This window comes from Phyllostomus hastatus, unplaced genomic scaffold (assembly GCF_019186645.2).
Source record: "Phyllostomus hastatus isolate PE091 unplaced genomic scaffold, TTU_PhHast_1.1 phas_scaffold_129, whole genome shotgun sequence".
NCBI classification, from domain to species: Eukaryota; Metazoa; Chordata; class Mammalia; order Chiroptera; family Phyllostomidae; genus Phyllostomus; species Phyllostomus hastatus.
This window is the reverse complement of record NW_025334009.1, coordinates 3,808,741-3,835,309: the sequence shown is the minus strand read 5'-3', so window position 1 is coordinate 3,835,309 and position 26,569 is coordinate 3,808,741. Positions and strand designations below refer to the sequence as shown.

At 66.2% G+C, this 26,569-nt stretch overlaps 2 protein-coding genes across 7 annotated transcripts; one reads left to right on the top strand and one right to left on the bottom strand.

The window, feature by feature from the left end:
* Positions 1-576: 576 nt before the first annotated feature.
* CUNH3orf18 (chromosome unknown C3orf18 homolog) lies at positions 577-8,704 on the bottom strand. The gene is made up of 5 exons (XM_045856995.1): positions 8,414-8,704; positions 6,474-6,845; positions 3,685-3,710; positions 2,965-3,094; positions 577-1,729 (listed from the first exon to the last, which is right to left on the bottom strand). Exons 2-5 carry the CDS (start codon positions 6,705-6,707, stop codon positions 1,649-1,651), a joined length of 471 nt encoding a protein of 156 aa, XP_045712951.1. The 5' UTR covers positions 6,708-6,845; positions 8,414-8,704; the 3' UTR covers positions 577-1,648.
* A 1,091-nt stretch (positions 8,705-9,795) lies between these two features.
* Positions 9,796-18,977, top strand: HEMK1 (HemK methyltransferase family member 1). 6 transcript variants are annotated; one of them, XM_045857485.1, is made up of 11 exons: positions 9,796-9,857; positions 11,267-11,626; positions 11,912-12,003; positions 12,281-12,413; positions 16,318-16,452; positions 16,774-16,838; positions 17,103-17,152; positions 17,741-17,849; positions 18,056-18,151; positions 18,335-18,448; positions 18,611-18,977. In XM_045857485.1, exons 2-11 carry the CDS (start codon positions 11,402-11,404, stop codon positions 18,702-18,704), a joined length of 1,113 nt encoding a protein of 370 aa, XP_045713441.1. In that variant the 5' UTR covers positions 9,796-9,857; positions 11,267-11,401; the 3' UTR covers positions 18,705-18,977. The 6 variants fall into 6 exon arrangements, with proteins under 6 accessions (XP_045713441.1, XP_045713442.1, XP_045713439.1 ...); XM_045857486.1 differs by lacking the exon at positions 9,796-9,857 and adding an exon at positions 9,909-10,268 and having other exon boundaries at positions 11,267-11,588; positions 12,261-12,413; XM_045857483.1 differs by lacking the exon at positions 9,796-9,857 and adding an exon at positions 9,911-10,268.
* Positions 18,978-26,569: the final 7,592 nt, after the last annotated feature.

Sequence of the window (26,569 nt, the reverse complement as noted above, 5' to 3'; positions counted from 1 at the left end):
GGAGGGCAGGCATCGTGACCCGTTCGCAGCCGATGCCTGAGGCCCCAGCGCCGCCCCGAACTCAAGGCTAGAGGCCGCCTCGCCAGAGAGGTCCAGGAGAACCAGCCGGGCCCAGCCGGCGGGGGGCGTAGCTGGGACCCGAGTGACTGTCCCATCCTGCCCCCGGCCCCCCGCCCCCCGCCCCTCCTGGAGTTTCACGCCGCGTGAGTCACAGGCCCGCACTCTCTCCACGGGAACATCCCAATGACATCTTTAATGCTCTCACGCGAGGATGCCACGAGCGAAATCGCAGCTTCCGTGCATCCTAAATTACCCGCCGCCCTCCGGTCCGTTGCAGTGACACCCTATTTATAGCGTCTCAAGGAGGGAACACATCCAGAACCTTCCCCATGTGGGCCACCGCGGCCCTCACATTCTGACACGTGGTGTTTGCCCAACAGCAGATTGGTACACGGCGCCCCCACGACCCCTCCAGCCAGCAGAGGACAGCGACGGTGGCAAGGCCGGGCAGGGGGACATGCTTCTGGGCGTGCTCAGGTGCGCCGCATGCCCAGCAGCTCCCGGGGGTGGCTTGGCCCAGTGCCTCGCCAACACCCCCCAGACTGGTAGGGTTCCTGAGAGGAATGGGGGGGTGGGGGGGTGCTATGATCAGAAAACAGACCAGGTTACCCAAGAGGTGATCCCCACCTCACCCACCTCAGGCTGTCAGAACACCCCCCACCAGCCCACGGCCTGCGGCCTCAGCTCTCAGCCCAGTGCCCCCCCCCAGCCCCCCTTGCTGTGGCAAGACAGGGAACCGGCGGCAGAAGCAGGTTCCCTGGCTCTTGGAGCCCAGTGCCGACGGGTGGGGGGCAGCGGCACCCTCCCCCTTCCCTCTCCTCTCCCTCAGCCCCTGGACACTGAAGGAAGAAGGGGCCGCACCCCACGCTCCTCCACACACCCTGGGGTGCTGGGCAACTCGAGGGTGGCGCCGGGGCAGAGGGTCTGCATCTGGGCCCCGGTGCTGGGACGGGCGCACGGCTGTGCGTGGGCAGGCCCGTGCACGTGCAGGAGGCCTTTCCGCAGGTCTGGGCCCCGCCTGTGCCCCGGCTTCCTCGCCTGTCCCCCCACTGTCCTTCCCCCTCGGCTGCCATCCCCATTTAGGCCTGGCCACTGGCTGGCCGCCGGGAAGGGGCGGTGGGGAGACCCCCTGGACGCTGCACCATGAGCCGACTCTGGCTACCAGTAGCCCTCCTCAGTGCCGCTGCCCCTGCGTGGGGCAGCTTCGGCTACACCCTGGGCACCGCCATACCCTGTCCCCGAGGCCAGGTGGTCGCCTCTCCGGCCCCAGAGGAGGCTCCAGATTCCAAAGACAGGCGTCTCCCCCACTCCCCACCCCCCCGCCCCCGCACCACGGGGGCAGGCCCTGATGCGAGGGGTCTGGGCAGCACACGAGGAAGCCGGCAGTGGCTCTCAGCCTTCTTGGGAGGAGGGGTGTCCTCCACGCTGGGACCCTCACGTCAGGGGACGCCGGTGGCCAGATGCCCAGCCCGGAGAGGCGGCAGGTGGGCCCGCAGGTCAGCAGGGGCCTCGGCAGGGTAGGTCCCGAGAGCAGGCCGCCGCGGAGGCCGGTGTCTTCACCAGGGGTCCAGGCCTGTCCCCGGGCCGCTCACGCATGGACGGCGTTGGCCACGTCAGTGAACACCAGCCGGCTGGGCCTCTGCAGGGGGCCCTGAGACGGGAGCGTGGTCTGCGGAGAGACAGCCGGGGCGTCGGGGACCTTGACCCAGGGCTCGGGCTCCCTGACCCAGGCACAGTCCTCACTCCCTGGTGCCCGCGGCACCGGCTCCACCCTCTACCTGGGACGCCCTCCCTGCGAGCTCAGTCTAGAAGGTCCACCTGACTCAGATGCCCCGCCCTGGGCCCCCGCAGCCACCCCCACCTCACCCACCCAGCAGCGGTCACCCCGGGGCCCCGGTGGGATGAACTGTGCGGGCTGCACGTGTCCCCGCCTGGCGGGGCTGGCCTCTGTAACCCCAGCCCCAGCACGGCAGCCGGCCCCAGGTCGGTGCACAGAAGTCACCTGCCGAAGGGTCAGCCGTCCCCCGGGCTGGGTGGAATGAGGTTCTCAGCCCGGCTTCTTGACCCCCCCAAGGGGCAACGTGTCTGGATCCCGGCGACCCAGAGCCGGTGGCCAAACCAGAGGGTCTCTGGTCCCCCAGCCTGACCTCTCCTGAGTCCGTTCTCTCCTAATTCTGCTTCTGGTAGGGACAGACCCCGCCCTCAACGCCCAGCAACCTGTGCGGTCAAGGGAGGAGGGAGGCGAAGGGGTTTCACGCAGCAGGGGAGGCCAGGCCTCCGAGTGGTGCTCTGGCCCTTGGGGCTCTGGGGACCGAGGGCCAGTGGCCAAGCAGCCAGCGACTGTGGCGGGATGACCACGCAGGTACCTGCCGCTTTGGACGCGGGAGGCAGGTTTGGCTGGGTCTGCCTGCACGGCGGGGTCTGTCAGTCACTAGGAGCCCATCGATCTACTCAGAAGTGCCACTGTCCCAAGTGACCCGAACCACCACCCTCTCAGGACCACAGGCGCTCAGCGAGCAGAGGGAGCCGGGGGCTCAGCGCCCCCACCTGTCCCGTGGGCCCCCTCCTGCCTTCCTAGCTGGAGCACGGGGTGGCGCCTGGGGAAAGAACCAGGGTTGTCCCCCCAGGCCCATGAGAAGGCTGAGGCTGGGAGAGGCCAGGGGGCTTCCCGGGTCACTGGGCTCAGGGGCAGAGCCCGGCTGGGTGCCAGGGCCGCCGTGGCCTGGCCCCACGGGGCGGGTGTGCAGGTGGCCACGGAGCACTTCCACCGATTTCTGAACAAACCTGACGTAACCCACACCCGCACCAGCCGCCACCTGACCTCCTGACTGGGTGGGAGGGCTGCACGAGGAGGGAGGAGGGAGGGGCTGGGGGCTCTGTGGGCGGGCCGCAGGCGGTGCCCACCTTGCCGTGCAGAGCCAGCGCGGAGGCCGCGTCCCGCCCGTGCTCCAGCAGCTCCTGCTCCAGCTCGTCTTGTTCCTCCGTGGGGTCGAAGTTGTACATGGGCATGAGCTGGTGGCGCAGCTTCTCCAGCCTGGGGGCGGGGGAGGTGCAGAGGCCGTGTGGGGCGGGGCAGGCCCCTCCCCGCCCACCAGCCCTCCACGCCCTGTGGGCGGGGCCAGAGCACCGAACCCCGCTTAGGAGCCCACGTTTCCCCTGGGACTCAGCGAAAGCCATTTCTGTACCAGCTCCACCTCTCAGACGGGTGGCATGGGTTACAAAGCTGTCCTCTGTGGGGGGCCACAGGGACTGCCTAGGTCAGGGCAGCCGGGCAGTGGGAGGGGCGTCAGTGGCAGCCAGCTCAGGGCAGCAGGGCAAGGGTGGCGGGGCAGTTGGTTGGAGATGATCCAACCTTCTACTCTCCTGCTCACTCACCCCCACCCCAGGGTCACACCTGCCTGCCCTGGGGTGGGGGGACCCCTGGGGGGTTAGGGTTAGGGTTAGGGACTCCACCATCCTGGAGCAGAAGGGGTCACCCTCAACCCTGAGTGTGCGGGAGGGGCCCTGACCCCCGACCAGGGATGGGGAGCCCATGGTGGGGATGCTCCTTCCCCGCCCACGTCCCTGGGAGCCCGGCCGGCACCACCCACGGGCTGGAGCGGTGGGGGGCAGCTGGGAAGTTACCTCTTCTTCTTCCTGATGTACAAGACCTGCAAGAGAAGGAACAGCGTTCACCAGCCGGGGAAGGAGGCCCCCGTGGACCCGGCCGTCCGTCCCTCGGGGCAGGGACTGAGGCTGATGAACAGGAGACTGCGAGTCCCCAAGTCCGCAGGGACCCATACGTCCTGCATGGTGCGTCCCCCTGAGATGCGTGAGGTGCTGACCGTGTCCTTGAGGAGCCCAGCCCGAGGGCCGGGGCCCCACCTCTGCCCGCACCAACCCGAGGTGCCAGGTACTCGGCTCCTGCCGGGACGCCCCAGGGCTGAAGCCGGTGGGGACACTCCAGCGTGTCCCCTCCTCTGAGCTCTCCCCGGGCCCAAGGACAAGGATGGGCAGAAAGAACAGGACGCAGACAGGGGCTGCAGGCAAGGCTCTGGGCTGGGCTCCCGGGGTTTCCACAGAGGCTGGTGGCCCTCAGTGGGCAGGGGCCTGGAAGAGGGCCTGAGCCACGGGACGTGAGCCCAGACCAAACCCCAGTGTCCTGATGTTGGGGGGGGGAGCCGGAAGACCCCCACACCCCAAACTCCACTGCACAGACGTGAGGATAAAGGGCCTGGACAGCCCGAGGAAGCATCCAAGACCCAAGGGCTGCGGGCTGGAGCGGGAAACCCTGGCACAAGGCACGGAAGGAGGGAGGAATGGGGGTGGCCACCAGGAAGGGACGCCAGGGTCCCCTGCCACCATCTTGTTCTCCCCTAACTGCTTCTGGTCTTCTGCCTGGGGACAGCCACGTCTCCAGGGTCTGTCCCAAACCCTCCGTGGCTCTCATACTCCTTGTGGCCCATTTATAGCTAGAATCTGGTTGGGTTGCCAGCCCGACCCAGAGCTCCCCCTGCTGCTCCTCCTGGGGGACCCCAAAGGCCTGGGAGGAAACTGAGGTGTTCCCTGCTCCTTCACACTTCCTCCAGAGGGTCACCCTTGCTCTCCTGTGGGTGGGATGCACCGAGGGGCCCAGGTCTCCGCCCCAGCCCCGGCACCCTGTACCCCCCCCTCCGTGCCTCTCAGCCCTGCCCCAAACGCTCCTCTGGGCCCCGTGGTGCAGAAAGACCCCCGAGACAGGCCAGAACCTCGTGTCCGTGCCTCTCCCCTGCTGCTCCCTCTGCCCCATCTGCTGACATCGCCCCCCCATCCTTGCTTTACAAATCCTCCCCCTCCTGTCTAGCGACAGCCCCCCCTCCTCCAGGAAGCCCTCCAGCAGCGCCTCTCCTGTGTGAGGCGCACGGCCCGGCACCGATGGCTCCTCTGAGCGCCCAGCAGAGCTGGCCAGGGACTGGCATCAGGAGAGCGCATCTCCGGCCCCAGCTCCCGGTGCCCAGGAGCTGTGTCCTGCCCTCTGGTGCCTTTGCCCCGTCACCCCCCCCACCCCACTTTTGGCATGAAGGCCAGCCATCCTGGCTACCTGGGTGTTCCCCCAGAACCGAGGGGAAGACAGTCCCCCGAAGTTCCTAGGGTGAGACCTTTCATGGAGAATCACCAGGGCAGGTTCCCAGCCCTGACTGGCCCCCGAGGTTAGGGTGTCTCTGTCCGTTTAGATGCTGCGTGGGTGCCAAGGGGAGGGACTGGCAGTCCGCCCCGCCCTGCCCTAGCAGACCGCTCGGGCCCCGGCCCCACGCAGCGTGTTGCATCCTGGCCCTGTCTGCGGGCCAGCAGTCGCTCCCTGGCAGCGGCCCGGAGCCCGCGGGGCCCATATGGCGACTCTGGTTTAACAGCAGCTCCGAGCAGGGCATGGACGGACCGCGGGCGCAGCCCTGTTTGTCAAAGCAACACGTGCCTGAGCTAAGGGCAGCCACCAGAGCCTGCGAGGGGCGGTGGGTGGGCAGGATGCCACCATTGCCAGGCCCGCAGGGGGACCTCGGGGGCACCCCCGGCCTTCCTGGTCTCGGGCTGCGCCATCTCCAGTGCTCCCTCAGTGTCACTGTGAGCGCCCGCATGTCATCCTGGAGGGAAACCCATGTCTTCAGTGCAGACACCAGATGTGGGAGCATCCCGTGCTCTGGCAGGGGGACCCCACAGCCCTCACCCCTGCACACCCCATCCTGTTGTCTGCCCAGCTCTGCCTCTCCCGTGACACAGGGGCCAGGCCTCCCCCTGGAGGTCTCCGCTCTAATGCTGCCTCCTAGTGGTCCCTGACCAGGCAGCCTAGAAAGGCCCCCACCCAGGTCCCCAGCCCCGTCCCTGTGCGCTCCGCTCAGCGGCTGGGCTGCATGTCTTCCACTCCCTGTGGGAGGACCTGGTCCGTGGGGTCCTGGAGGCCTGACCTGGGGCAGCGGCCCGGGAAACCACTGCCGAGTGAATGAATGCACGCACAGTGCATGCCGGGGCCTGCCGTGCGCAGGGCGTCCCGCCCGGACTCCGTCCGCAGCCGGAGAGAGCTGTCCCAGGCACCCTGGCCTCTGCCCCGCTTGCACCCCCGCACTTGTCTGCCTCCCTGTTCTGCTTGCTGCTCACAGACCCTTCTGCCCGCCTCCGACTTTCACCCACCAGGACCCTCTACCCGGAAAACGCCCTCCTGCCCGACTCCTACGTGGCCTTCACGGCCCAGCTCGAAACACCGTGTGCCCCTCGGGAACGCCTCTGGTTCTCCCGACCGGAGGCGGCCTCTCCGGTCTCTGGGCCCCAGCGGACAGACCCCTGGGGGAGGGGAGGAGTGCGTGATCATTAACAGATGGCTATCTTGGACTAGAGTCTCTAAAACCTAAACACTGCCCACCCTCCTGCAAGCGTCGGTCATCTGGGGCGGCCCCAGCGCTCACCATGGCCACGGCCAGGCCAATCACCGTGATGATCCCGAAGGACAGAAGCATGGTGCCCACGCCGGCTGTGCCGCTACCCACGTCTGGCATTCTGGTGCCATTAAAGCTGGTGGCTTCTGGGCTGAGGGTGGTGGTGGCAGAGGCCGGCCCGTCCGTGGCAGGCTCGAGGTTGGGCTCGGGGGTGGACGGGCGGGTGCTGAACCAGCCCCTAGCGGACAGGGTCCTGGAGTTCATGCCGATGCTGCGGGACCACCTGTGGTCAGCCAGCCTGCTCACTCGCTTCCGACATCGGGACTGTCCCAGTGGGTGGCCCCACTGCCCATGCGGCTGGCCGCCTCCTTGGACAAAGGGAGCTCCCTGCTTCCCTGGATCCTGGGGAGGAAAGAAGAAAAAGTGTGAGCTGAGGATGGGACGGGACTTGGTGGCGAGATTAAGCCCCCTAAGTTCTGAAGGCACTGGGGAAACACAAGGTGGAGGGCAAGGGCAAGTCCAGGGGACATCATCAGGACATGTTGTTGCTCTCTCGGCAGTTCCCACGTGGCTTTAGGATGGTGAGAATGAAGCCCCGCCCCTCCTTGTGGGCAAGGTGACCGTGGTGAGCACACTCAGACGAGGACGAAGACGTGAAAGGTAGTGAGGTCTGAAAGAAAAGGCGTCTCCTCTGCTTAATACCCTTCCCCCCGACCCTTCCTCCCCACCTCCTCTCTCCCTGCCTCTACATCCCTCAGCTCCTGCTTGGAGGAAAACATAAGCTGTGGCTTTTTCCTCTTCTGGAGGGAAAAACTTGCCCAAGAGTCGGACCGGCCTGTCGTTGAATTCCGGCTCAGCTGAGCTGGATGATCCTAGGCAAGACCCCCATCTCTCCGTGTCTGTCTGTCTGATCCTAAGGTGCGGGCATTAAGGGCGTGTCCCTCACAGGGCTGGAGGGTCACTGAAACGTCAGCACGAACCCAACCCCAGAGAAGACTTCGCTCAGCACGAACCCCGTCCGTGGAGAGCACCCAAGACACACGAGAGCTTCTCCCCCTGGCCAGCCCCCGTGGGGAAGGGAGTCATGGAAGCCACTGGACCCAGCCCCCTGTGTGGTCCAGGTGGTGCTTGGGATGGGGGCGGGACAGGTATGGGGACCCAAAGGCAGGAATAAGAGAGAGGCTAGAGCCAGGTCCTCTGGCAGGGTTTCTCTGCAGGCTCTTGGGGCCAGGGGACCACTTATGAGGGACCTAGTGGCCTCCAGGGACAAGGAGGAAAGCAAGGGGAGCATGTCTTCCGAGGCAGGGATGGAGCTTTCACTCTGAGGTGCTTTCTCCTCCCCTCTCCCTGCCCTGCTTTAGGAGCAGAGGGTGGGAGACAGGCCCAGCCCAGCGTGTGGCTTGCGCCCTCCCAGGCCAGAGCCTTCCTGGGGAAGGCAGGGTGGACAGGGGTCCTAGCTTAGCTGCCGGGTAGCCTAGGGAGGGGAGGGACCCCTAGCATGCAGCTGCACACACCTCCCCGGGCTTGCTCATGGGTATATATGTATGAGGTGCCCCCAGTGCAGGTGCACGGGCATGTGTGAGGTTGGCACACACCCGAGCTGGCTCCCTAGGCAGGGGCAGGGGGTGGGAGAGGCTCCTCTCACTCTCCGCCCCCTCCCTCCAGCGAGGCTGGGCAGGTCAGGAGTCCTGGGTTCTTCCTTGGCTCTGACACTGACCCCAGGAGTGACCTTGGGCCAGACCCTTGACTCCTTCAGGGGCTCTTTTGCTCCTGTGCCCCAAGGAGAGGAAGGGCCCTGCTCATCCCGGTCTGTCACTCCTTCAGCGTCCAAAGCGCGAGAGAAAACCAGACTGAAAGGCGTCGGCCCCGTGACCTCCCCGGATCCGAGAACCCGCGCACCGTTCTCCACCAGGTTCCTCAGCCCTCCCTGACCCAACCACCATCCCCGCCTCCCCGACCTCAGCACTTACTTAATCCTCTCTGGGGCGCAGAGCTCAGCGGGAGAGGCTAGGGGTGGTAGCGACAGGAGGGCCCGGCCGGGGGAATCCCCAGGCCCCGGGTGAGGGGCCGCGGGTCTGACCTGAGGTCCACTCTCCCTGTCCGCTCCGAGCCGGGGCTGGGCCCACTGCGTCGCACCGCCCGCAGCCGCAAGCGCCGGCTCTCCCAGCACTGGCCGGGACAGGCAGGGCTGGGACCCACCGCGGGGGTGGGGCCGAGGCCAGCAGCAGCGCGGGTCGGTGGCGCTGGGCACCTCTCCTCCCTGCCCGCTCCGCGCCCCCGGGCCCCGATTGGCTGCCAGGTCCAGAGCCCTCCCGGCATTGGCCAGCTCGCCTGTCGCTTGGATCCGGCTCCGCCCCCAGCGGGAGCCGGGTGGTAGTTCTTGGACGCCACCCCTCACTCCCCTTGGCCTCTGCGGGAGTCGCGCGGGCACCGTGGGTGACTAGGCCCGTCCTGGGCCAGAACGCGGGCCCCGGGCCAGCCTGGCTCCACCTCCGCCAGGACAGACTCGAGGTCTTATAACGCAGGCGGACGCTGCAGGCTTAGGGAGAGAGTTGGACTGGGAGTCCTTGGGCCTGTGCTGAACTCTGGTTAGACCCTGTGCTGGCTTTGTGACCTAGAGAAAGATGCTTCCCCTCGCTGGGGCTCAGATCCCTGCTCAGATGGGCTCTGGGGTGAGGGCTCTTGGTAAACGGACCTGGCCCGGGTGCAAATGGGGCATCTTCAGAGAAGCTGGGAGAGGGACAGTATCATTCTTGGAGTGGTGTTGTTGGGCACCCTGACCCAGGCAAGCCTCCGGATTCCCCTCACAGTAGCCTCCTTCCAGGGCGCGCTCAGCTCAGCTCAGCTCAGCTCAGGGGAGGGGCCTTCAGAAGCCCTCTAATTCTCAGGTTTTTTAAAGGAGTTTATGAAAATGATTGAAGTAGCTTGTTACAAATACTGATCCCCGCGGATCCCCGGGAAACTTCATGTTAAATAGTAGTTTGGTGAACGGTGATCTCGTTAGCACTAGATTCTGGTGCGAGAAGGGGGCGTTGCGAGGCCACACTTCGCAGGACACTGCCATGAATGTTATAGGAGGACCTGAGGCCCATAGAGGGCTGGCCACCAGGACAAAGCCTTACTAGTTGGCAGTAGAGTCAGGACTCAAACCCTGGTCTCCTATGTCTGGTTTCTAGTTCCCTGCTCCAAACCCTAAAGCGGGAGCAAGAGGGGCAAGAGATGCCCTGGGGTCCAGTTGCCACCTTGGCCAACCCCCGCCCCCACCCCCCGCCCGCGTCCTGCTCGGGCCACTCCCTCGGCCTGGTCCTGGACCCGGAGCCCCGCCCACCAAGTTGGTACCCGCCCCAACCCTGGGACTGTGCGCGTGCTAGACCACGCCCCTGGACTCCGCGAGAACTCTCGAACCCAGGACTGGTAGGTACCACGCCCCCTTTCGGTCTGGCGGCACTCCGCGGCGGCGGGATTCCCAAATGTCCGCCCCGAGAAGTCACCGCGAGCTGGAGCCGCGTCTCTGCGTGACCTTCAGGAAGATTAGGGCCCGTAGGGAACAAGCCCACACACGGCCAAGCATTTTCTCGTCTCGTGCGTGAGGCTTGGGAGCGGCTTCACGGCCTCTCCCACCGCCTGCAGGGGACTCTCGGGTGCTACTCAGTGGCGTTAGGAACCCTGGAGCTGGGCGACTGGGTCCGCCCGAGCCCTTTCGCGGCTGCGCCGACCCCGGAAGCCGGGCGTGCGAGGGAGCTCTCCGCGAGTCACGCACGTCCGGCAGCCGAGCCCGGGCCTCTTCTGCAGGCTGGCGGGCGGGCCGGGTGACCCCACAGGCAGGTACGCGCTAGACATGGGGATCGGGTGGGGGCGCTGCCTGGGCCGCAACACCTTCGAGCCCCCGCCCTTCCCTCCGCGCAGCCCTCCGTCGTGCAGACGGGGAGATGGGCTGGGTCGGTGACGTTTCGGTGCCGGACTGAGAGCGAAGCTGTGCCCCTGACTTCAGGCCTCCGCAGCGCTCGGGCCACGAGACTCCTCTGGGTCCGGACGACCTGGATGTATGTCTTGCCTGGGGCAGACAGCTCCTTGCCGGGTGACTTCGGGCGAGCCGCTGCCCCCTCTCCTTCCCTCCTTGTCTCTGAAGATGCGGCACCTAGCAGGGGCTCAATAAACGTTTGTTTGGACCGTGGTCTGTGTGAAAGGAAAGGGGACCACTGATTAAAAACCGTCAGTAAAATTTATGATAACAAATATAAAATAAAAAATCAGCAGTATTTTAGTTGGCAACTTATGCTGACATTTAGGAATGTGGGTTGCATTGGGGGTGGGGTGGGGTGGCGTTTCAGCGTCCAAATCAATGACAATACAGGCAAAATGTCAAAAGCAAAACCTCCAACCCAAGGCAGCCCCTTCCCCCCTTGTAATATTAAGAGCATGTAACATCCGGTCCCTCTCGTCTGGAGCTGGCTCCCAGGACCTTGACTTTCACCGGCTAATGCACTGCCTGTCGAAATTGGTGTTATTCCCCCCATTTTATGGACAAGGAAACAGACTCAGAAATAATGACCTTTTGGGGTCAAACCGATGTGTCCAACCCCAAGCCGGGGCCCTGGCCCACCGGCAGCCCATTTATTAGCAGGGGCTGAGCTATGGGTTCGGCCCGCTGAGGCCGAAAACGGGAAGGGGAAACGTCACTGGCCAAGACCACAGGAAGCGAATAGGTGGGCGAGGGTCTACAAAGGCAGCAGAGCAGAGCGTGCCCTCTCTCACGCCGCAGGTGGAGCGGAGTGGGTCCCTCAAGGCTCAACGGCTCTGCTGCTTCTCCTCCCCTCTGCCAGGGCGGCAGCACGTCTGAAGACCAGAGCCTGTGACCCCCACCTCCGCCCAGCCTGGGCCAGCGACCATCTTGGCAGCTGACATCACAAGGAAGACTTGGGGACTCGGGAGTGCCCGGGGGAGCGTCCCCCGGCAACATGGAGCGTTGGGGTGGAATGCTGCGGGTCCTCCTGTCCGGCCCGGGGTGGAGGGGAGGAACCGGGAGCCGGGCCTTCAGCTCCTGGCGGCGCCATCTGCCTCAGGCTGGGTTGAGTGCCACAGAGCTGGTCAACGAGTGGACAGCGGTCTTTGAGAAGGAGGGCGTCCCCGAGGCCCGGGAATCCAGTGAGTACATCGTGGCCCATGTCCTCGGAGCCAAAACAGTTAAGTGCAGTGTTGTTGTGGGCAAGGGGACCTGGGGGAAGAGACCTGCAGGCTTTTCTGCCCCCCTGAAAGCGCTGATCTGAGAGCGATGCAGTTTTTCTGGGTGACTGCCTTAGGCAAATGCTTGTTCACTCATCCTGCAAACTATCAACGTGTGCCAGGCTGGGGGGTTCAGGGATGCCCGAGGTGGCCGGTGTTGGGCCCACAGGCATTGTTTGCATGAGAGATCTGGGTCAGGGCCTCTGGACCAGGGCAGCCAGTCACTCACGTTCTCCGTGGGACAGTTTCAGAGCCTGAGGCCGGCACTGCGGAGGCAGCCCCTGACCCCTGCGCAACTCCGGTGCATCCGGGAACTGAGCGGCCACCGACTGCGAAGGTGAGCACCGGTGAGCCAGACCTGAGGGCTCTGTGCGGAGCAGGGGTTCAGCCTCCCCCAGCCCCACCAAGTTCATGAGCGGGGAGGAGGAAACTCTCCAAGGATAGGGAGGTGCTGCGATGAGGGAGTGACAAGGGGGGCGTCAGGGCAATAAATGGGAAGAAGGTAGGGCGGGAAGGCCTTGGCCAGGAGTCCCAGGCACAGGAGACATGCCCCTACCTTACACTTTCGGCCGCAAGTGTTATCCTTCAACCCAGGCGTGGTCCTCTGGGTCCAGGCTCTGGCACAGACACCCACCCAGCTACCCCCTCGGCAGGATGCCTGTACAGTACATCCTCGGTGAGTGGGACTTTCAGGGGCTCAGTCTGAAGATGGCGCCCCCGGTGTTCATCCCTCGGCCAGAAACGGAGGTAGGTGTGCCACCAGGACGGCAGGATGGGGATGAGGCTGGGGTTCAGGGCACTTGTCCTGCCCCAGACTTCCTCCAGGGGGCGCTGGGGCCCCATGGCTGCTGTCCTTAGAGGCAGCGCCCTTCCAAACCCGGGTGTCCTGGCTGGCTGGGTGGATGAGGCCAAGAGGACCGATGTCTCCTGCTGGCCTCCGTGACTGTCCTTATATCCCAAGCCATTGCCCCAGCCCCCAGGGCTGGCAGTGCCTCAGGGTACCCCAACTAGGGCTGTCTACCAAGGACTTAGCCTGCACCTGTCATTTCCCCAGGGCTGGTCCCTTGGGCCCTGCAGCCTACCTGACCCATAGGAAACACACCTGCTCCTCCTCAGGAGGTGCAGGCCAAGTGGGGAGGGCTGGGGCCGGACACCGGAGGCCTGGTGCAGCTGTGACCTCACGCAGGTCTCTGCCCTCTCTGGGTCCAGCTGGTGAGAGGGTTGGCCTCCAGACCAGGAAGTCTGTGACCTGGTGGTCCTTTGGGACCTGGCGAGGTAATCACCTCTGTCCCTCAAGTTGCCAGGACTGGGGGGGGGGTGCGGCCCCAGCACGCTGGCCCTCAGCAAGGCACCTACTTCCAGGAGGTATGCTCTCTGCGGCCCTTCCTGGGCTCTCCTCTGACCTGGTAGGCGGCTGAGCCGGGCGCCAGCACAGAGCACGGGGTGAGGCTGGTTGGGGCCAGCGGGTAAGCCAGAGGTCACCAGGTTCTGAGAAGGGGGCATTTCTAGAAAGGCACCCAGGCACACAAACACCCCTGGGGAAGGTCAGGCCTTGCCTCCCCGCCCCGCCAGGGGCCCGGAGCCCCGCTCACCCTCCCAGCCTCTCTTGCCGATCCCAGGCATCCCCCCCCCCCGCATCATGCGGTGGTGAGGCCAGGCCCTCGCCCCACTGCCCACTCCCAGGGCAGGGACAGCAGGGAACTCCAGACCTTGCTGAAGTCACGAGGCTGCCGAGGGGCGGTGGGGTGGGGTGGGGTGTGGGGAAGGAAGGGAAACGTGGGGGCAGCACCCGGACCCCCTGACTCCCGGGTCAGGGCCCCACATGTCATCTGGGACCGCCCCACCTGGGACTGGCTGAGCCGGGAAGAGATGTTAAGACCCAGAGTAGGATGTGGCCCGTCACCTGCAGGCTTTTGGGAGGCCACCCTGTGTCTGCCCCCAAGCATGTGACCTCTGGCCAGGGGGCCGGTCACTATTCCCCAAAGCTGCCAAGGGTCGGGGTGAGGGAGGGAAGCTACCACGCCGACCCCTGAGTCACCTTGGAGTTGCTCTGGCACCAGCCAGGTATTCCGGGGTTCTGAGTATGGACTCCCGGCTCCTGTGCAGGAGGGGGTCCCCCTTTCCTGGCTGGGCCTGGGCCAGGAGCGCGGTGCCACTGCGGCAGGAGCGGCGGGGAGGAGGAGGCTGCGGCCGGGAGCCCCGGCCTCGCCTCACTGTACAGACATTTCTGAGAACTTGCCGGGTTCACCCCCATGCGAAGCCACACTGGGGGTACGTTACCAGGAACTCGAGAGGACGTGGCCTGTGGCAGGGAGTGGGGAGGACAGGTGCACGGGCGGGTCCGTGCTGCACGGGCTCCGGCCCACCGAAGGGCGGTTTCCGATCACGGGGGCAGGCGTCTGAAACGTGCAGTCGCAGGTGTGCGGCCTGCCCGCCTGGCGTTCCCGGGGCCGAGTGGGTGGCTTGGCTCCGGTCTGTGGCGCGTGCAGTGAGAAACCCGGGGCCGTGGGGGGAGCTGTCCCCACCAGCCTGCTAGGGGAGGCTTGTGACTTGTCTGTGGTTGGCTGGAGGGAGGCAATGTCGCCATCCTGGGGTTGCCCCGCCGGGGATGTGACTCTAGCAGAGGGTGCGCGTGGCACTTGGGTCCTGCCGAGGCCCTGGGCCGTGCTCTTGAGGGGGTGTGGAGTCTGCGGGGGGCGGTGGCGCCCGGCGGAGCCGACAGTGGCCCGCTCCCTGTGGCCTTCCCGCATGGCCCCTCTGCCCTCGGATTCTCCCCTCGTGCACCTGGAAAAGCTGCCCTGGGCCTGTGACCAGCTGGGCTTTCAGCGCCCCCCACGGAGCCACCAGCTTCACGCCGAGGGAGGCTCGTCACCGGATGAGGCAGAGAGAGAGTCTCTGCACTTCTCAGGGGTGGTCTGCACCCCACCCCACCCCCTGGTGGTCCCACGGCCCAGGCGACCCTCCCCCTCCCGTGGCCTGGAGTGGACGAGAGAGGCAGTGGGGACGCCATCTCTCAGCCCCACACCCTGCCCGGGGTGGCCACTCACAGACGTGGTGGTGTCTCTGAGGTCGGGGGTGTCTGGCAGGCAGCTGGCTGCTGTGGTTGGCTGAGGGGTCATCCTCGAGCCGGAGCAGGTCTGTCTGTGGCCAGGAAACCCAGAGAAGCTCGCGGCCCTGACACGTCTCGGCCGTCCCACCAGCTGCGCTGTACGCAGCCTCACCACGGAGACCGCAGGCTCCCGGCCGCAGCCCGGGGCTGCTTGCTCTGAGCCAGCCCCAGCACTGGGGGCCCAGCCGGCCGCCAGCGCCCCAAGCCTCCGGGGGTGCTTGGTCCAGGGCCAGCGGTGGCGAGTGAGGGGAGCCCTCTCCGGCTGGCGCCGGGCCGCCTCGCCCGTGACAGCAGCCCGTGTGGTGCGGAAGGGGCTTGGAGCAGGGGAGGGGGGGGCCCGCTGGCCAAGCCCTGCACACCGTGCACTTGCTGCCCTGGGGACCAGTGAGCTTTGCTCCTGGGGTCAAGGTGCCCCGCAGGAAGAAGTGCTTTCTGGGACTCGGCATGGAGGGGCTTCTGTGGAGAGTGGGGCCTGACGGCTGGTGTTGGAGAGTTGGAGACGCCTAGGGTCTGGGACTCAGAGCATAGCTTCCCACGGCCACCACGGAGCATTGGCCCCGCCCCTGGGAAGTGGCCAAGAGGCCCCTCTGTGGGCCAGGCCCTGCTTGGTGGGGGCACCCCTCAATGTGTTCGAGCTCTGGCCTTGCCGTCACGGGGCCTGCAGTCTGGTGGGAAAGGCAGACCCCAGTCCAGAGCTTAGATCCCCAGTGCAGGGAGCCGTGGTGGGGAGAGCCTGGCGGGGGCCGAGTGAGTCTTCCTGGAGGAGCTGGGCCGCACGTCAGAGGAGGGCAGCACCCATCTGCTGGCCCCACCCCCACCATTCCCTGGGCCGGGCCTGCCCGAGGGCCCACGAGTCCCTCCTTCTAAAGGATGCCTTTGGGAAGGGGCCACACGGCCCTTCCCCTGCACTGTGCCTGGGCCCCCCCCGCCCCCCCCCCGCCCCGCTCCGCTGCTGGCTAGAAACAGTTGACCTTGGGCAGCAGTGGCCCCGACCCTTGCCTCCCCCCCTGCCTGGGCTACCATGCACAGTTCCTGTGGGTGGCAGATGGGTGGGCGAGGAAGCCCGGGACATCTAGGCCCTTGATAACTGACTGCCATGAGCTGCAAGCCAGGCTCAAGGCGAGATCTGGACCCCTGGGCCCGAGTTCCCTCATGGACCGGTGGTGAGGACCTGACAGGTTAGTGTAGGGAAGGCTCTGGAAGCAGGGCCGGCACACAGGGAAGAGCCAGGACCATCGAGAATGGTTCCTCGCATTGCCTCGAGCTGGGGGTCACCAAGCACGGACCACGTGCCGACGCCGCGTATTTCGAGAATGTCATTTGGTGCTCTCCCTGCCACGCCCCGACGAGGTGGGTTATCCCCAACAGTGCTCAAGTCTGCAGGGGGAGAAACAGGCAGAGGGGCTGCCCGTGGTCCCAGCAGACTCGGCCCCCCCGTCAGCGTGGCCCCGCCCCCTCCTGCGTTCACGCAGAGGCTAGTTATGCTGGGGTCTCAGGGGCCAGGTGAGTGTGGGCTCCGATCCAGCCCTCTCTGCCCCACAGGAGCTGGTGGAGTGGGTGCTGGAGGAGGTGGCCCCGAGGCCCCGTGCGGCGGAACCCCAAGGGGGCCCCCTCATCCTGGAGGTGGGCTGTGGATCGGGAGCCATCTCCCTCAGCTTGCTGAGCCACCTCCCCCAGGTGAGTGTCCCCTGCACCCCTCCGCCCACCCTGGCTGGGGGGGGGGCCAACTGGCGTTCACTGTCCCCACCCCGGCTGTCTGTGCCAGAGGCGCTTGAGGGGACACTGCCAGACGTGGGTGGACAGGGCCACCCCCAGCCCACCATGGTCACGGCCTCTACCCCCAGCCCCTTCTGTCTGGCCAGGCACTGGCCCGCAGAGGGAAAAGACGTGGGTCTTTCCCCCCTTTTCTGGCCGGCGGGCGGCTGGGGGCTCTGGTCCCCAGGCCTGGCCCCGCCCAGCACCCACCTCCTGTGTGCCCTCCATGCGTTCGCGGAGCAGAGCAGAGCCATCGCCGTGGATAAGGGGGCCGCTGCCGTCTGCCTGACCCGGGAGAACGCTCAGAGGTAGGTGGGCTGGGGGACCAGGGGGTCGGGGGCGGCGGGAGTTGGACTCGGGCCTGACCTCAGCCCCTGCTCGGGTGGCCAACCCACCGATGTCCACTCCCAGGAAGGGTGAGGCACTGGGGCAGCCCGGCGTGGCCCCCACCGGGGTATGAGTGGACAGGGGGGCGCCGGGTGTCTCGAAGTCCACGAAGACGTGTCCCCCTAGTCCTCGCAGCCGAGGGCAGGAGTCTGCCCTCAGCTTCTCTCCCCCTCCCGTCTCTCCAGGCTTCGTTTGCAGGACCGGATTCACATCGTCCCCCTCGACGTGACCTCAGGTACCTTCCCAGCCTGTCCTCCCTGGGGCGGGGACCCTGGGGTGGGGACCTAGGGACAGGTGCCACCGGGCGGATGAGGCACTCCGCAGCGCTGGAGGGAGGGCTTCGCAGCCTTTATCCCCCCGCACACACATGCACTCACACTCGAGCACTCACACTCGCGCACGCACACACACGCGCACTCGGGGGTCTCAGACCAGTCTTTGCTGGGGACAGGCGAGTCCCTGTGGCCCCCCGGGCTGACTCGACCTCGAGGGGACCAGCCCCCGGGCTTTCCTCACCTTCCAACCCCCCGTAACTAACTAGTTCTCTGGGGCCTGCTTGTGGTCAAGGCCTGAACACAAGGTTAGGAGAAAGCCCCCCTCGCGTGCCCCTCAGGCCCGCCGTGCCCAGGCACAGCAGGGCTTGGCTGCGCTCCTTACCAAGTGTCCTGGCTCCTGGCAGGGGCCCTGGGCCCTCACGTGCCCGTCCGGCTGGTCAGGCCAGAGGCAGGCCCCAGGTGTGGCTCCCCAGGGAGGGGGACGTGGTGGTGGGTGGAGCTCCCACCCCACCTCCCCTTCTCTGCTTCTGTGTGTTCCCTGGATGCAGAGGGGAGCTGGGCGCACCTTCTGCCCTGGGGCCCCCTGGACCTGATCGTCAGCAACCCTCCCTATGTCTTCCGCCAGGACATGGAGCAGCTGGCCCCTGAGATCCGCAGGTGCCGGGTGGGCTGGGCCAGGGCCCATGCCTGGGAAGGCCCGGTGGGATGGGTGGGCCCGTGAGGACCACGCCGTGGGGAGGGGAGGAGAGGAGGAGAGGCTGGTGTTGGGAGAGAGCTCACTCCAGCGCCCACAGGCCTGCCTGCGTTTAGCTCCTGTCGGCACCCCTGTCTGCGACTCTCACCTCCCGCCGCCTCCCCTTCAGCTACGAAGACCCAGCCGCCCTGGACGGCGGGGAGAAGGGCATGGACATCATCGAGCGCATCCTGGCCCTGGCCCCACGGCTCCTGAAGGACTCCGGGTAGGCATGGGGTGGATCCTCTCAGGTGGGTCCCCGGCAGCCTCCTCCCCTCCCGGGTGTCCTGGGCCCGCCCTGGCTGTCATCCTGCCCCCACCCCTTCCAGCCGGGGCAACCCAAAAATAATGTGGGTCTCGGCCCCGCCTGGCTGACCCGCCCCGCCCCTGCCCCCCGCCGCCCGTGTAGAAGCATCTTCCTAGAAGTGGACCCGAGGCACCCGGAGCTCGTCGGCGGCTGGCTTCAGAGCCGGCCCGACCTGTCCCTCCAGCTCGTGGCCGTGCGCAGGGACTTCTGTGGGAGGTGAGAGCCCGCCCCCCCGAGCCCTCCGGGCACACTGGTCCTTCCGCACGTCTGTCCCGGCTCCGGCTCCGGCTGTGGGGACGGACGGACCGTGTGCTGCCCCCGCTCCCCGCTCACTCCCTGGGCCCGGGCGGTCACGGGCCCTCGCTCCTGTCTCCTCAGGCCCCGGTTCCTGCACGTCCGGAGGTCTGGCGCCCCGGACGGCCGCCCTGTGGACGTCCAGCCAGGGCCTCTGCCTGCCGGAGCGCCTGGATGACACCTCTTCCCAGAATGCTCCTTGGAGAGAGGGGGGCGGGGCCCTGCAGAGCTCGGGACACTCGGGGCATTTCCCGAGACTCTGGGATTCCCCGTGCTCTGCGTTTCTAGGAGGCTCGGGGGAAGGAGGCAGCGCAGGGGCGCCATCCCTCCTGCGGCAGCAAACGGCAGGGCCGTCCACAGCCCCGGGGTTCCCAGCCTGGCTCCGTCACGCCCGCGTGGCCAGCGCAGGCTGCTGGGCATCTCTGTGGGTGGAACGGCCCTGGGGACGGGGGGGGGGCGGGGGATGTGGCCAATGAAGCGTCAAGAGACTGGCCCCGGCTGGGGTGGCTCATCACTCCCACGCACCAACACGTTGTGGGTTTTGTCCCCAGACGGGCGCGTGCGAGAGGCAACCGATCAATGTTTCTCTCCCTCTCTTCCTCCCTCCCCCCCGCCACCTCTAAAATCAATAAGCATGTCCTTGGGTGAGGGTAAAAAAATAAATAAACAAAAAGTGTCAAGAGACCAACAGAGACCACAGTTTTGTCACCGTGATTGATAGGTGCCCTGGCCCCCAGGCCCCAGCAGGGCTGTGGGTGAGAGCGTCCTTCTGTCCAGTGGCGTGGCGTGGGAGAGCAGTGTGTGTGTGTGTGTGGGGCACACGGGGGCTCCTGGCCTGGGACGCTGGGGCCTCTCTCCCAAGGGCCGGCTCAGCCCCACACGGCGCTGGGGGCCCGCCCGCACACTCCCCGGCAGAGGGGCCTTGGCTCAGGGCCCTGGAGTCTCTCCTCTTGCTTCAGCTGGGGGGTGGCTGCTGGCTTCCAGGGTGAGGGTGGGGGGCGGGAATGGGGCTGAGGGTCCTGGCTGCCCCATTTGGGGTCCCAAGTCCACATTCATTTAGCTGAGGGCTTGAGCCCGTGGGGGGTGAGCAGGGCTTGTGTTCACTTCTTACTCCCCAGTTTGAGCCGGGACCCCCCTCCCAAGGGGGTTGCAGCTAAACCCTCCGCCCCTGGCTGGGGCCGGAGAGCGTGAGAGGCCCGACAGAGCGGGCGCCCGTGCGACCTCCGCCCCAGCTCTAGTCTGCGTAGCCCCGTGACTGCCAGGGGGCCCACAGGCCGAGCCCTGCTGTCCAGTGACAGGGAACCTCCAGGTGACATAGGTGTGAGCCCGCCTCGGCCGGCCTCACGGGGCCGCGGCAGACCCGGCCGGCTCGTTCCACCGGACGCCCCCTCCGGCCCAGGAACTGTAAGGGCCTGGCCTGCTGGTGCAGCCACCGGAGGCAGTGTGGTCGGGTGGGTAGCGTTCTCTGCCGGAGCCCTGGTCTGGTTCAGAGATCAAAGCAGGCTCTCAGATTATGGTTCTGGGATTATGTTTTATGGTGGGACCTCGGGCAGCAACTTTTCCTGAGAAGCTGACTCTGCCGGTTCCCGGGCCAGAGCAAGGTGGCGGCCCCAGTGCACCCTGCCAGCCAGCTGAGTGTGTGGCTGGCGTCTGAGTGCCCAGTCCCTGGGGCAGGGACTTCCCCAGGAGACGTGGCCGCCTGAGGCCCCGTGGTGGCAGCGTGAGTCAAGTGGAGACGGGAAGTTAGGTCCCTCCCTTTGGGGAGTCTGTATTGCTGGGGTCACATCTGGTTTGAGTGACTCCCCTGCTGTGGCTGGGCGTCACTTTTGCCTCAGCAGCGGTCACGCTACAGCCCCCAGGGCGCTGGTACGTGCTCCTTGCCCAGCCGCAGCCGCAGGGGCTCCCGGCTGCCCCTGGCTTCCCTTGGGGAGCAGCCAGGGCCCCACCTCCCGCTGCTCCAGGGGCATCCTGGGTGGGGGTGCGATCGGCGCGAGGCTTCGGCCTTCGGAGCCCCGGCGCTCTCCGACCTTCGCCATGGGGTCCTCCCCAGCACGGCCTCTCCTCTCCCGCCGCCTGTGCCCTCGGCTCTCGCTGCCCCCACAGCATCCCTGGGCAGCTTCCCTGACCAGCAGCCCTGTGTCCCCTTGTCCCCTTGTCTCCCAGCCCAGGCCGCACCTCAGCCAGCGCTGGCTTCCCTGACGCTCCCGTCCTCCCAGCTCAGGCCCATCACTGAGGGAAGGCCTCGGCCAGCGGGCAGGCTGGGCCCCCCAAGAGAGCAAAATGATGGAGAATGACAGCATAGGGGCAGCCGGGGTCACTGAGGCGGGGGCTGCCCTTGGGGACAACATCCTTCCCAGGAAACGGCAAGGCTCCCCTCCCCGGGGAAAGAGGTCCAGGCCTAGTGGCCTGGCAGGGAGGGGCCTCAGGCCGGCAACAATGGCCTGACAGGGCGTAAGACCTTGAACTCCCATCCATGCCAGGGCCACACCGGCCCGGCCGCAGATCCGGGCCTCTGCCTGCCACCAGGATGTGACTTTGGGCAGATGCCTTCACCTCCCTCAGCCTCGGCTTCCAAGCCTGAGGAATGGAACAGACACTTTATCTTACAGGATGACCGAGAGGAGCCCGTGGGAGTCGCCCGCCACAGGGCGTCGTGTTTTCATTGGCTGCCTGGGAGGGCAGACAGAGGAAGGGTCCTGTGGCCTCGGTGCCTGTCTGGCTGGCGGGGCCATGGACATCTGGAAGGGAAGGGAGGCAGGGATTTCAGCCTGGGCTCCTGACTGCTCTCTGTCCCCCAGAGAGGGAGCCTCCAGAGGCTGGTAGCCTGGCAGCCATGTCTCCCCCAGCACGCCCCCCCACCCCCCGTCACCAGGGCCTGAGTGCCCGAGGTCCAGGCCAGGGCAGCCAGTGGCTCCAGCCCAGGGGAGGCCAGGCTCACCTCCCACCTCAGTCCTGGGGCCAGCGCCAAAGATGAGCTGTCTCCTCCAGCATGTGTCCCAGAGCCCAGGAGGTGGGGCGGCAGGAGAACGTGGGGCTGATGGTGGAGTCCGGGCCCCGGAGGTTTTGAGAGGCACGCCTGCTGCCTGCCCGGGCTCCGTCAGCCAGAGCGGGGGCGTGGGCAGAGGGCGCAGGGGTCTGGTGGACGCACTCTGGGAGAGCGATCCCACCGCCCTCCTGACAGCTGAGGAAATGGAGACGTTGCATCACGGCAGATGCTTTTCCCAGCTGCCCACGGGTTTCTCCACAGGCAGGGCACGTCTCGCTGCTTATTGAACTGCGCCCCCGACCCTTTTCCTGCTCCCGCCCCATCATTAACTTCCCAACCCCTGCCCTAGGCCTGTGGCCAGCTCCCCGTGGCTATGTGTGGCATCAGTGTCCCGAAGACCCCAGGTCTGGAGAGGTAGAGGGGGCGCTGTGGGAGGGGCCTGCCAAGGGCCCTCTGCACTCTGAGTGAGCTTCCAGCGGACCCAGGCGCCCACTGCCGCCAGGCTCCGAGGGCTGCTCAGCCCCTGCAGGCCGAGCGAGCTTCCCCGTCCACCTGTGGACTCTTGGCTCCACTGCCCCGGCCTCCCGCCGCCCTGAAGAGCTTCGGTCCCTCCTCGCCACGCCCTCTCCCTCTGCCCAGCCAGCGTGTCCATCAGGAGTGCCCTTGCTCACCGTGGCCATCCGAGTCACCCTCTCCTTCAAGTTCCAACACCAACTACCTCCTCCGGAGCGCCCGCCCCGCCCTCTCTGTTCTCCCCGCCAGCCCCTCGCCCGACCTCCGGCCAGCGTCGACGGCACTCTGCCCCTTGCGTCTGGAAACCTTTGTGTCTCCTCGTCTCTCTGAGGCTCCATGCGGCCCTGGCATAACCCAAGCTCAGTAGATGTCCAACAGGATGCTTGGGCATGCATCTGAGAGCATGCATCTTCTAGAGCGGAGCTGGGACTTTCCCTGTGGCTCCCACCTGACCTGACAGCTGCTCCGACATCTTCCGGTCAGCAGGCAGAGGAAGCCGTTCGTGGCCCCGCCTCCCCCGCCCCACCAAGGCCGAGCAGCTGCTCAAGTTGAGCCACCGCCACTTCCAGGGATCAAGTGCACCTGATCCCCGCACAGGGGCCCCGCCAGGAGCACAGGCTGTCCTTGGCGCCGGCAGGGGCAGGCGCGGGTTTCCTGGAGCTCTGGGCCCCAGCCAGCCCCCAGCCAACATCGTGTTGGCCAGAGTCGTGGCCTGATCACCCCTCGTGACCCCTCAGTCCTGGACGGGCCCTCTGGTTGGGGCTTGGGACCGGCAAAGCAGCCCTACCGCTCCCATGGTAGGAGGAGTGATGGCCCCAAACAGGCCCACGTTCTCTCAGGCCCCAAACCTGCGAAGGTCTCGCCTTCCAAGGCCAAAGGGCCTCGAGACAGGGAGATTGCCCTGGGTGGTCTGGGTGGCTGCAGACTGTTCCAACCGAGGGTCCTTGTGAGAGGGAGGCTGCTGGTCACGCCGGAGGGGAAGGGCTGACGGATGCAGACAGTCAGCCTCCCGGGGCTGGGAGAGATGGGGAGAGGGGCTTTCCCCAGAGCTGCGGGGAAGAGTGCGGCCCTGCCCACGCCCAGACTCTCGCCCAATAAAACACCCGGGCACGGAGATATCTCACAGGGAGATCCTGTGTGTGCTCATGTTCGCGTCCCTCGGCTTCTCGGTGTAGGCAGCCTCTGCCACTCCCAGGGAGCTTGCCCTGGCCGCTCCGCCCTGCGTGTCCTGGGGGAGCCCCCTGCCTCTTCCCCCCCGGGGGAGTGTCCCGGCATGTAAGCCTGGGCCACATGCTCCTGGGAAGCCTCAGGAGTCCACGCCCCTGCCCTGGCTCTGCTGTGGACCTTCCAGGGACTCAGTCCCTCGTCCCGGGGCATGGAAGAAGTCCCCTTGCAGAGGACAGGGGCCGGGGGCTTCCCTGGGGCCTCTGATGGCACCTTCCGGGGAAGGAGGACCGACCAGGGAAGCCTGTGTCTCTGAACGCCTGGGCGGGCGGTGGTTCTAGCACCTTCGCTTCTGGGAACTCGCTGTGCTCTGGAAAGAGAAAGGAGAAGCAAGGCCCCAGGGCCCCAGCCCCGCCACCCGCCCCTTCCTGTCCTCTTCCGCTGAGTCACAGCCAAGGGCTCCGCACCTCGGCCTCCCCCTGGGTGGGGTGGAATCCAGGGTCATGTGAGGACAACAGCCTCTGGGACAAGTCCTCTCAGCCGATCAACAACCTCTGTGCGGGGGCCTTGGTTTCTAAGGGCCGAGGCCACCTCCCCAGCTTGGGGGAGGGGCGGCTGAGGTCCTCTGTCCTGTCTCTGCTTTCATCCCTGGCCCTCCCTTGCCCGCGAGCACTGAGCACTGGCTGTAAGCTGGGCCCAGCGAGGGCCTGACTCAGGTGGGGCCCGGCGCTGGAGGGACTCCTGGACTCGGATGTGGATGCCTGCGGACCGGCCCCTAGGGAGCGGCTGGGATTTCAGGCTTGGTCCCTACTCCCACCTATCGCTCACCCCTCTGCTAAACACAAAACTGACCCTGAAACAGTGGGAGCCGTGCCCAGGCCAGCCCTGCCCTTCAGAGTCTGCCAGTCCCTGAGTCGCCCTGGAGCTGGCAGGGGACTCGGCGCCGCTGCCAGTGCCACCACCTGCCTCCACCCGGCTCCTCTCCTGAGGGCCCAGCGAGGCCCTGCGTGCCCTCCGCTGGTGGAGGAGGCCGGGATGCTGCACCTCAGGCGTGCGGAGCCCTCAGCGTCTGCCGTCCCAGGACGCGTCTCTTCCTGCACACCCTGGGCGCCCCAGCGGTTGCCTGGGCCCCTCTGCGCCTGTGCTCGGTGGGGCCGGACAAGGGGGCGAGAACCCGCAAGTCAGTTGGGTGCTGCTCGCTCACGAAAAGGCCCGAGACAGTTCTCTGCTCCGGCACAGAGCGCTGCCCTCCCGCTTGGTCTCAGGGCCAAGAGGCTGCCTCTGCCCCACGAGGCTCTGAGCCCGCTGCTCCCTGGCTGTCCCCTCTCACTGCACCCCCCCCCCGACTGTCCAGGGCTGCCGCTGTGTCTCAGGGAGTGGTCACAGCCCACCCTCTGGAACTGCCAGCTTGTGTGCAGCTGGGCCAGCTCCGAGCGGGGCTGGGGGACGTCGGGACCTCGTCTGTGCACCTGGCTTGGGGACCGTGGAGAACGTTGGGCGGGTTCTGGGGGGCAGGGGGTAAAACTCAGCCAGGGGCAGGTGGCTTGCAGTTCCCCGGGGCTCCCTCCCTCCCTCCCCCGCTGGCTGCGCAGGCCTGGGGCTCCAAGGAAGGCAGCACCCCTCCCTCCCACGTGACACGGCGTGGGTCGTACTGACCGTACGGGGGGGGGGGGCGGCGTCCCCAGTGGTTCTCGCCGGGCTGGGAGAGCTGCTAGTGTGTGTGGTTTATCGGCACCGGCCGCTTTCTTCACTCCTCCTAGATCGGCGGTTCTTCGCTTCCTTTGGAATTTCTCCACTGAACTTGTATCACAAAAAAGGACGACACGTTTGTCTTTTCCTTTCTGATGTGTATAGCTCTCATTTATTTTCCTTGTCTAAGAGCTTGGTAAAGACCCTCAATATAGTCTTTGAAAAACAGTGGTGGCCAGAGCGTTTGCAGCCTGCGCCCTGCATAGGTGGGGGTGCCCCTCCACCAGCCGTGGGGGTGATCTGGGGTTGATAGTCTTTCTCCGGGTTGAGGGTGGCTCCGTCAGTCCTGGCTGACGCAGAGTCTTCCTTGTTTATTGCAGAAGCATGTTTACTTGCATCGTTCACGCAGAAACCTTTACCAGGCATTTGCCGATGCCGCGCCTGCTCTCGGGCACTAGAGTGCGGAGGAGACACCGGCCCAGAGGGGGCCCCTCAGCGGCTCCTGGCCTTGGGGGTGGGGTGGGGGGGGGAAGACAGGCCAGGGGACAGGCCCTTCTCCTTGGGTCCCGTGGCCTGCCTTCGCTCACTGTCTGCCTGGCATTTCGCCAGGCACTGGGGTCGGGCGGTGTTCGGATAAGGCCCCGCTCACAGGGAACCCACAGGGAACCCGAGCAGCTCACTTCCCCTTGCCCTCCAGTTCCCACACGGCAGCCGTGGCGTTCAGCCGGGCTTGCTCTGCCACGGAGGCCCGCTCGGTGAGGGGTGGAAAGTGCCAGGGGGCGGGGGGGGGGGTCACCCGCTGGAGCAGCCCCAGGCCAGCGGAGGGCGGGAGGTGGTGGGTGCGTGCACCCCAGCTTCCTCGCTCCTTCGTTGGGACAACCCTGAGGTGTGTTCTTTGCAGCACCATCTCACAGTGAGGACTGAGCCTCGGTCGCCCACAGAGGGAACCCGCTCCTCAACGCGCCTGCTTGGGCTGCATTCCCGTGTCCCTGTCTCACTGTCCCTGTCCTCCAAGGGAGCCTCCTCTGAGACCTGACACAGCTGGCGAGCCGCAAGCGACCCTGCCCTGTTGTCCCCAAGGACACGGCAGAAGACACCAGACCGCCCGCCCAGAAACAAGGACCCGTTTATTATTCACGGTTGCGGCAGGAGACAGAGGATCAGCATTTTCTTGCACCACATCCCCCAAACCTCAGCTCCCACAGGCTGACTCAGTAGGGGCGGGAGGACGCTGGCACTTGCAGAGGGCTGCCTTGCTGGAGAGGGGCCGTGAGCTGAAGGGACCCAGAGCTTTTATAATAGGCAGCAAGCAAACCTGCCCAAGCCCTGCCCCCGAGGGAGATACTATCTTTATTAAGCTGGAAGGAAACAAATCCGCCCTCTTCCCAGGAGGGAGTTGTTATCTCTGTCTTCTAAGGCTGTTCGCCATAATAATCACCCTTGAAATGCTCGTTTGAAACAGGGTGATCAAGTGCCTCCACCCGGGAGTGAACAGAAGGGGGAGAGAACCGTGGAGCGTGGTCTCGGCCTCACCTCCCAAACAAGCTATTTGTATTTGGATCCTTGTCCCAGAGCCTGCTTCTGGGGGAACCCCCCACTCCCCAAGACGGGGAGATGACACCCAGCGGATTTCTGATGGGGCTCTCCTTCCCCCAGACCCCTCCTTCGAAGCGTGCAGGCGAGGCCGGAGT

What these genes read in the sequence shown, in the direction of transcription:
- CUNH3orf18 (XM_045856995.1), bottom strand. Translation starts at nt 6,707, where the DNA reads ATGAACTCCAGGACCCTGTCCGCTAGGGGCTGGTTCAGCACCCGCCCG. An exon ending in TTGGCCTGGCCGTGGCCATG is followed by an intron (nt 3,711 to 6,473) that starts GTGAGCGCTGGG and finishes CTTCTCTTGCAG; the next exon opens with GTCTTGTACATCAGGAAGAA. An exon ending in CGCTGGCTCTGCACGGCAAG is followed by an intron (nt 1,730 to 2,964) that starts GTGGGCACCGCC and finishes GTCTCTCCGCAG; the next exon opens with ACCACGCTCCCGTCTCAGGG.
- HEMK1 (XM_045857485.1), top strand. Translation starts at nt 11,402, where the DNA reads ATGGAGCGTTGGGGTGGAATGCTGCGGGTCCTCCTGTCCGGCCCGGGG. An exon ending in TCCCTCGGCCAGAAACGGAG is followed by an intron (nt 12,414 to 16,317) that starts GTAGGTGTGCCA and finishes TCTGCCCCACAG; the next exon opens with GAGCTGGTGGAGTGGGTGCT. An exon ending in ACCCGGGAGAACGCTCAGAG is followed by an intron (nt 16,839 to 17,102) that starts GTAGGTGGGCTG and finishes CCGTCTCTCCAG; the next exon opens with GCTTCGTTTGCAGGACCGGA.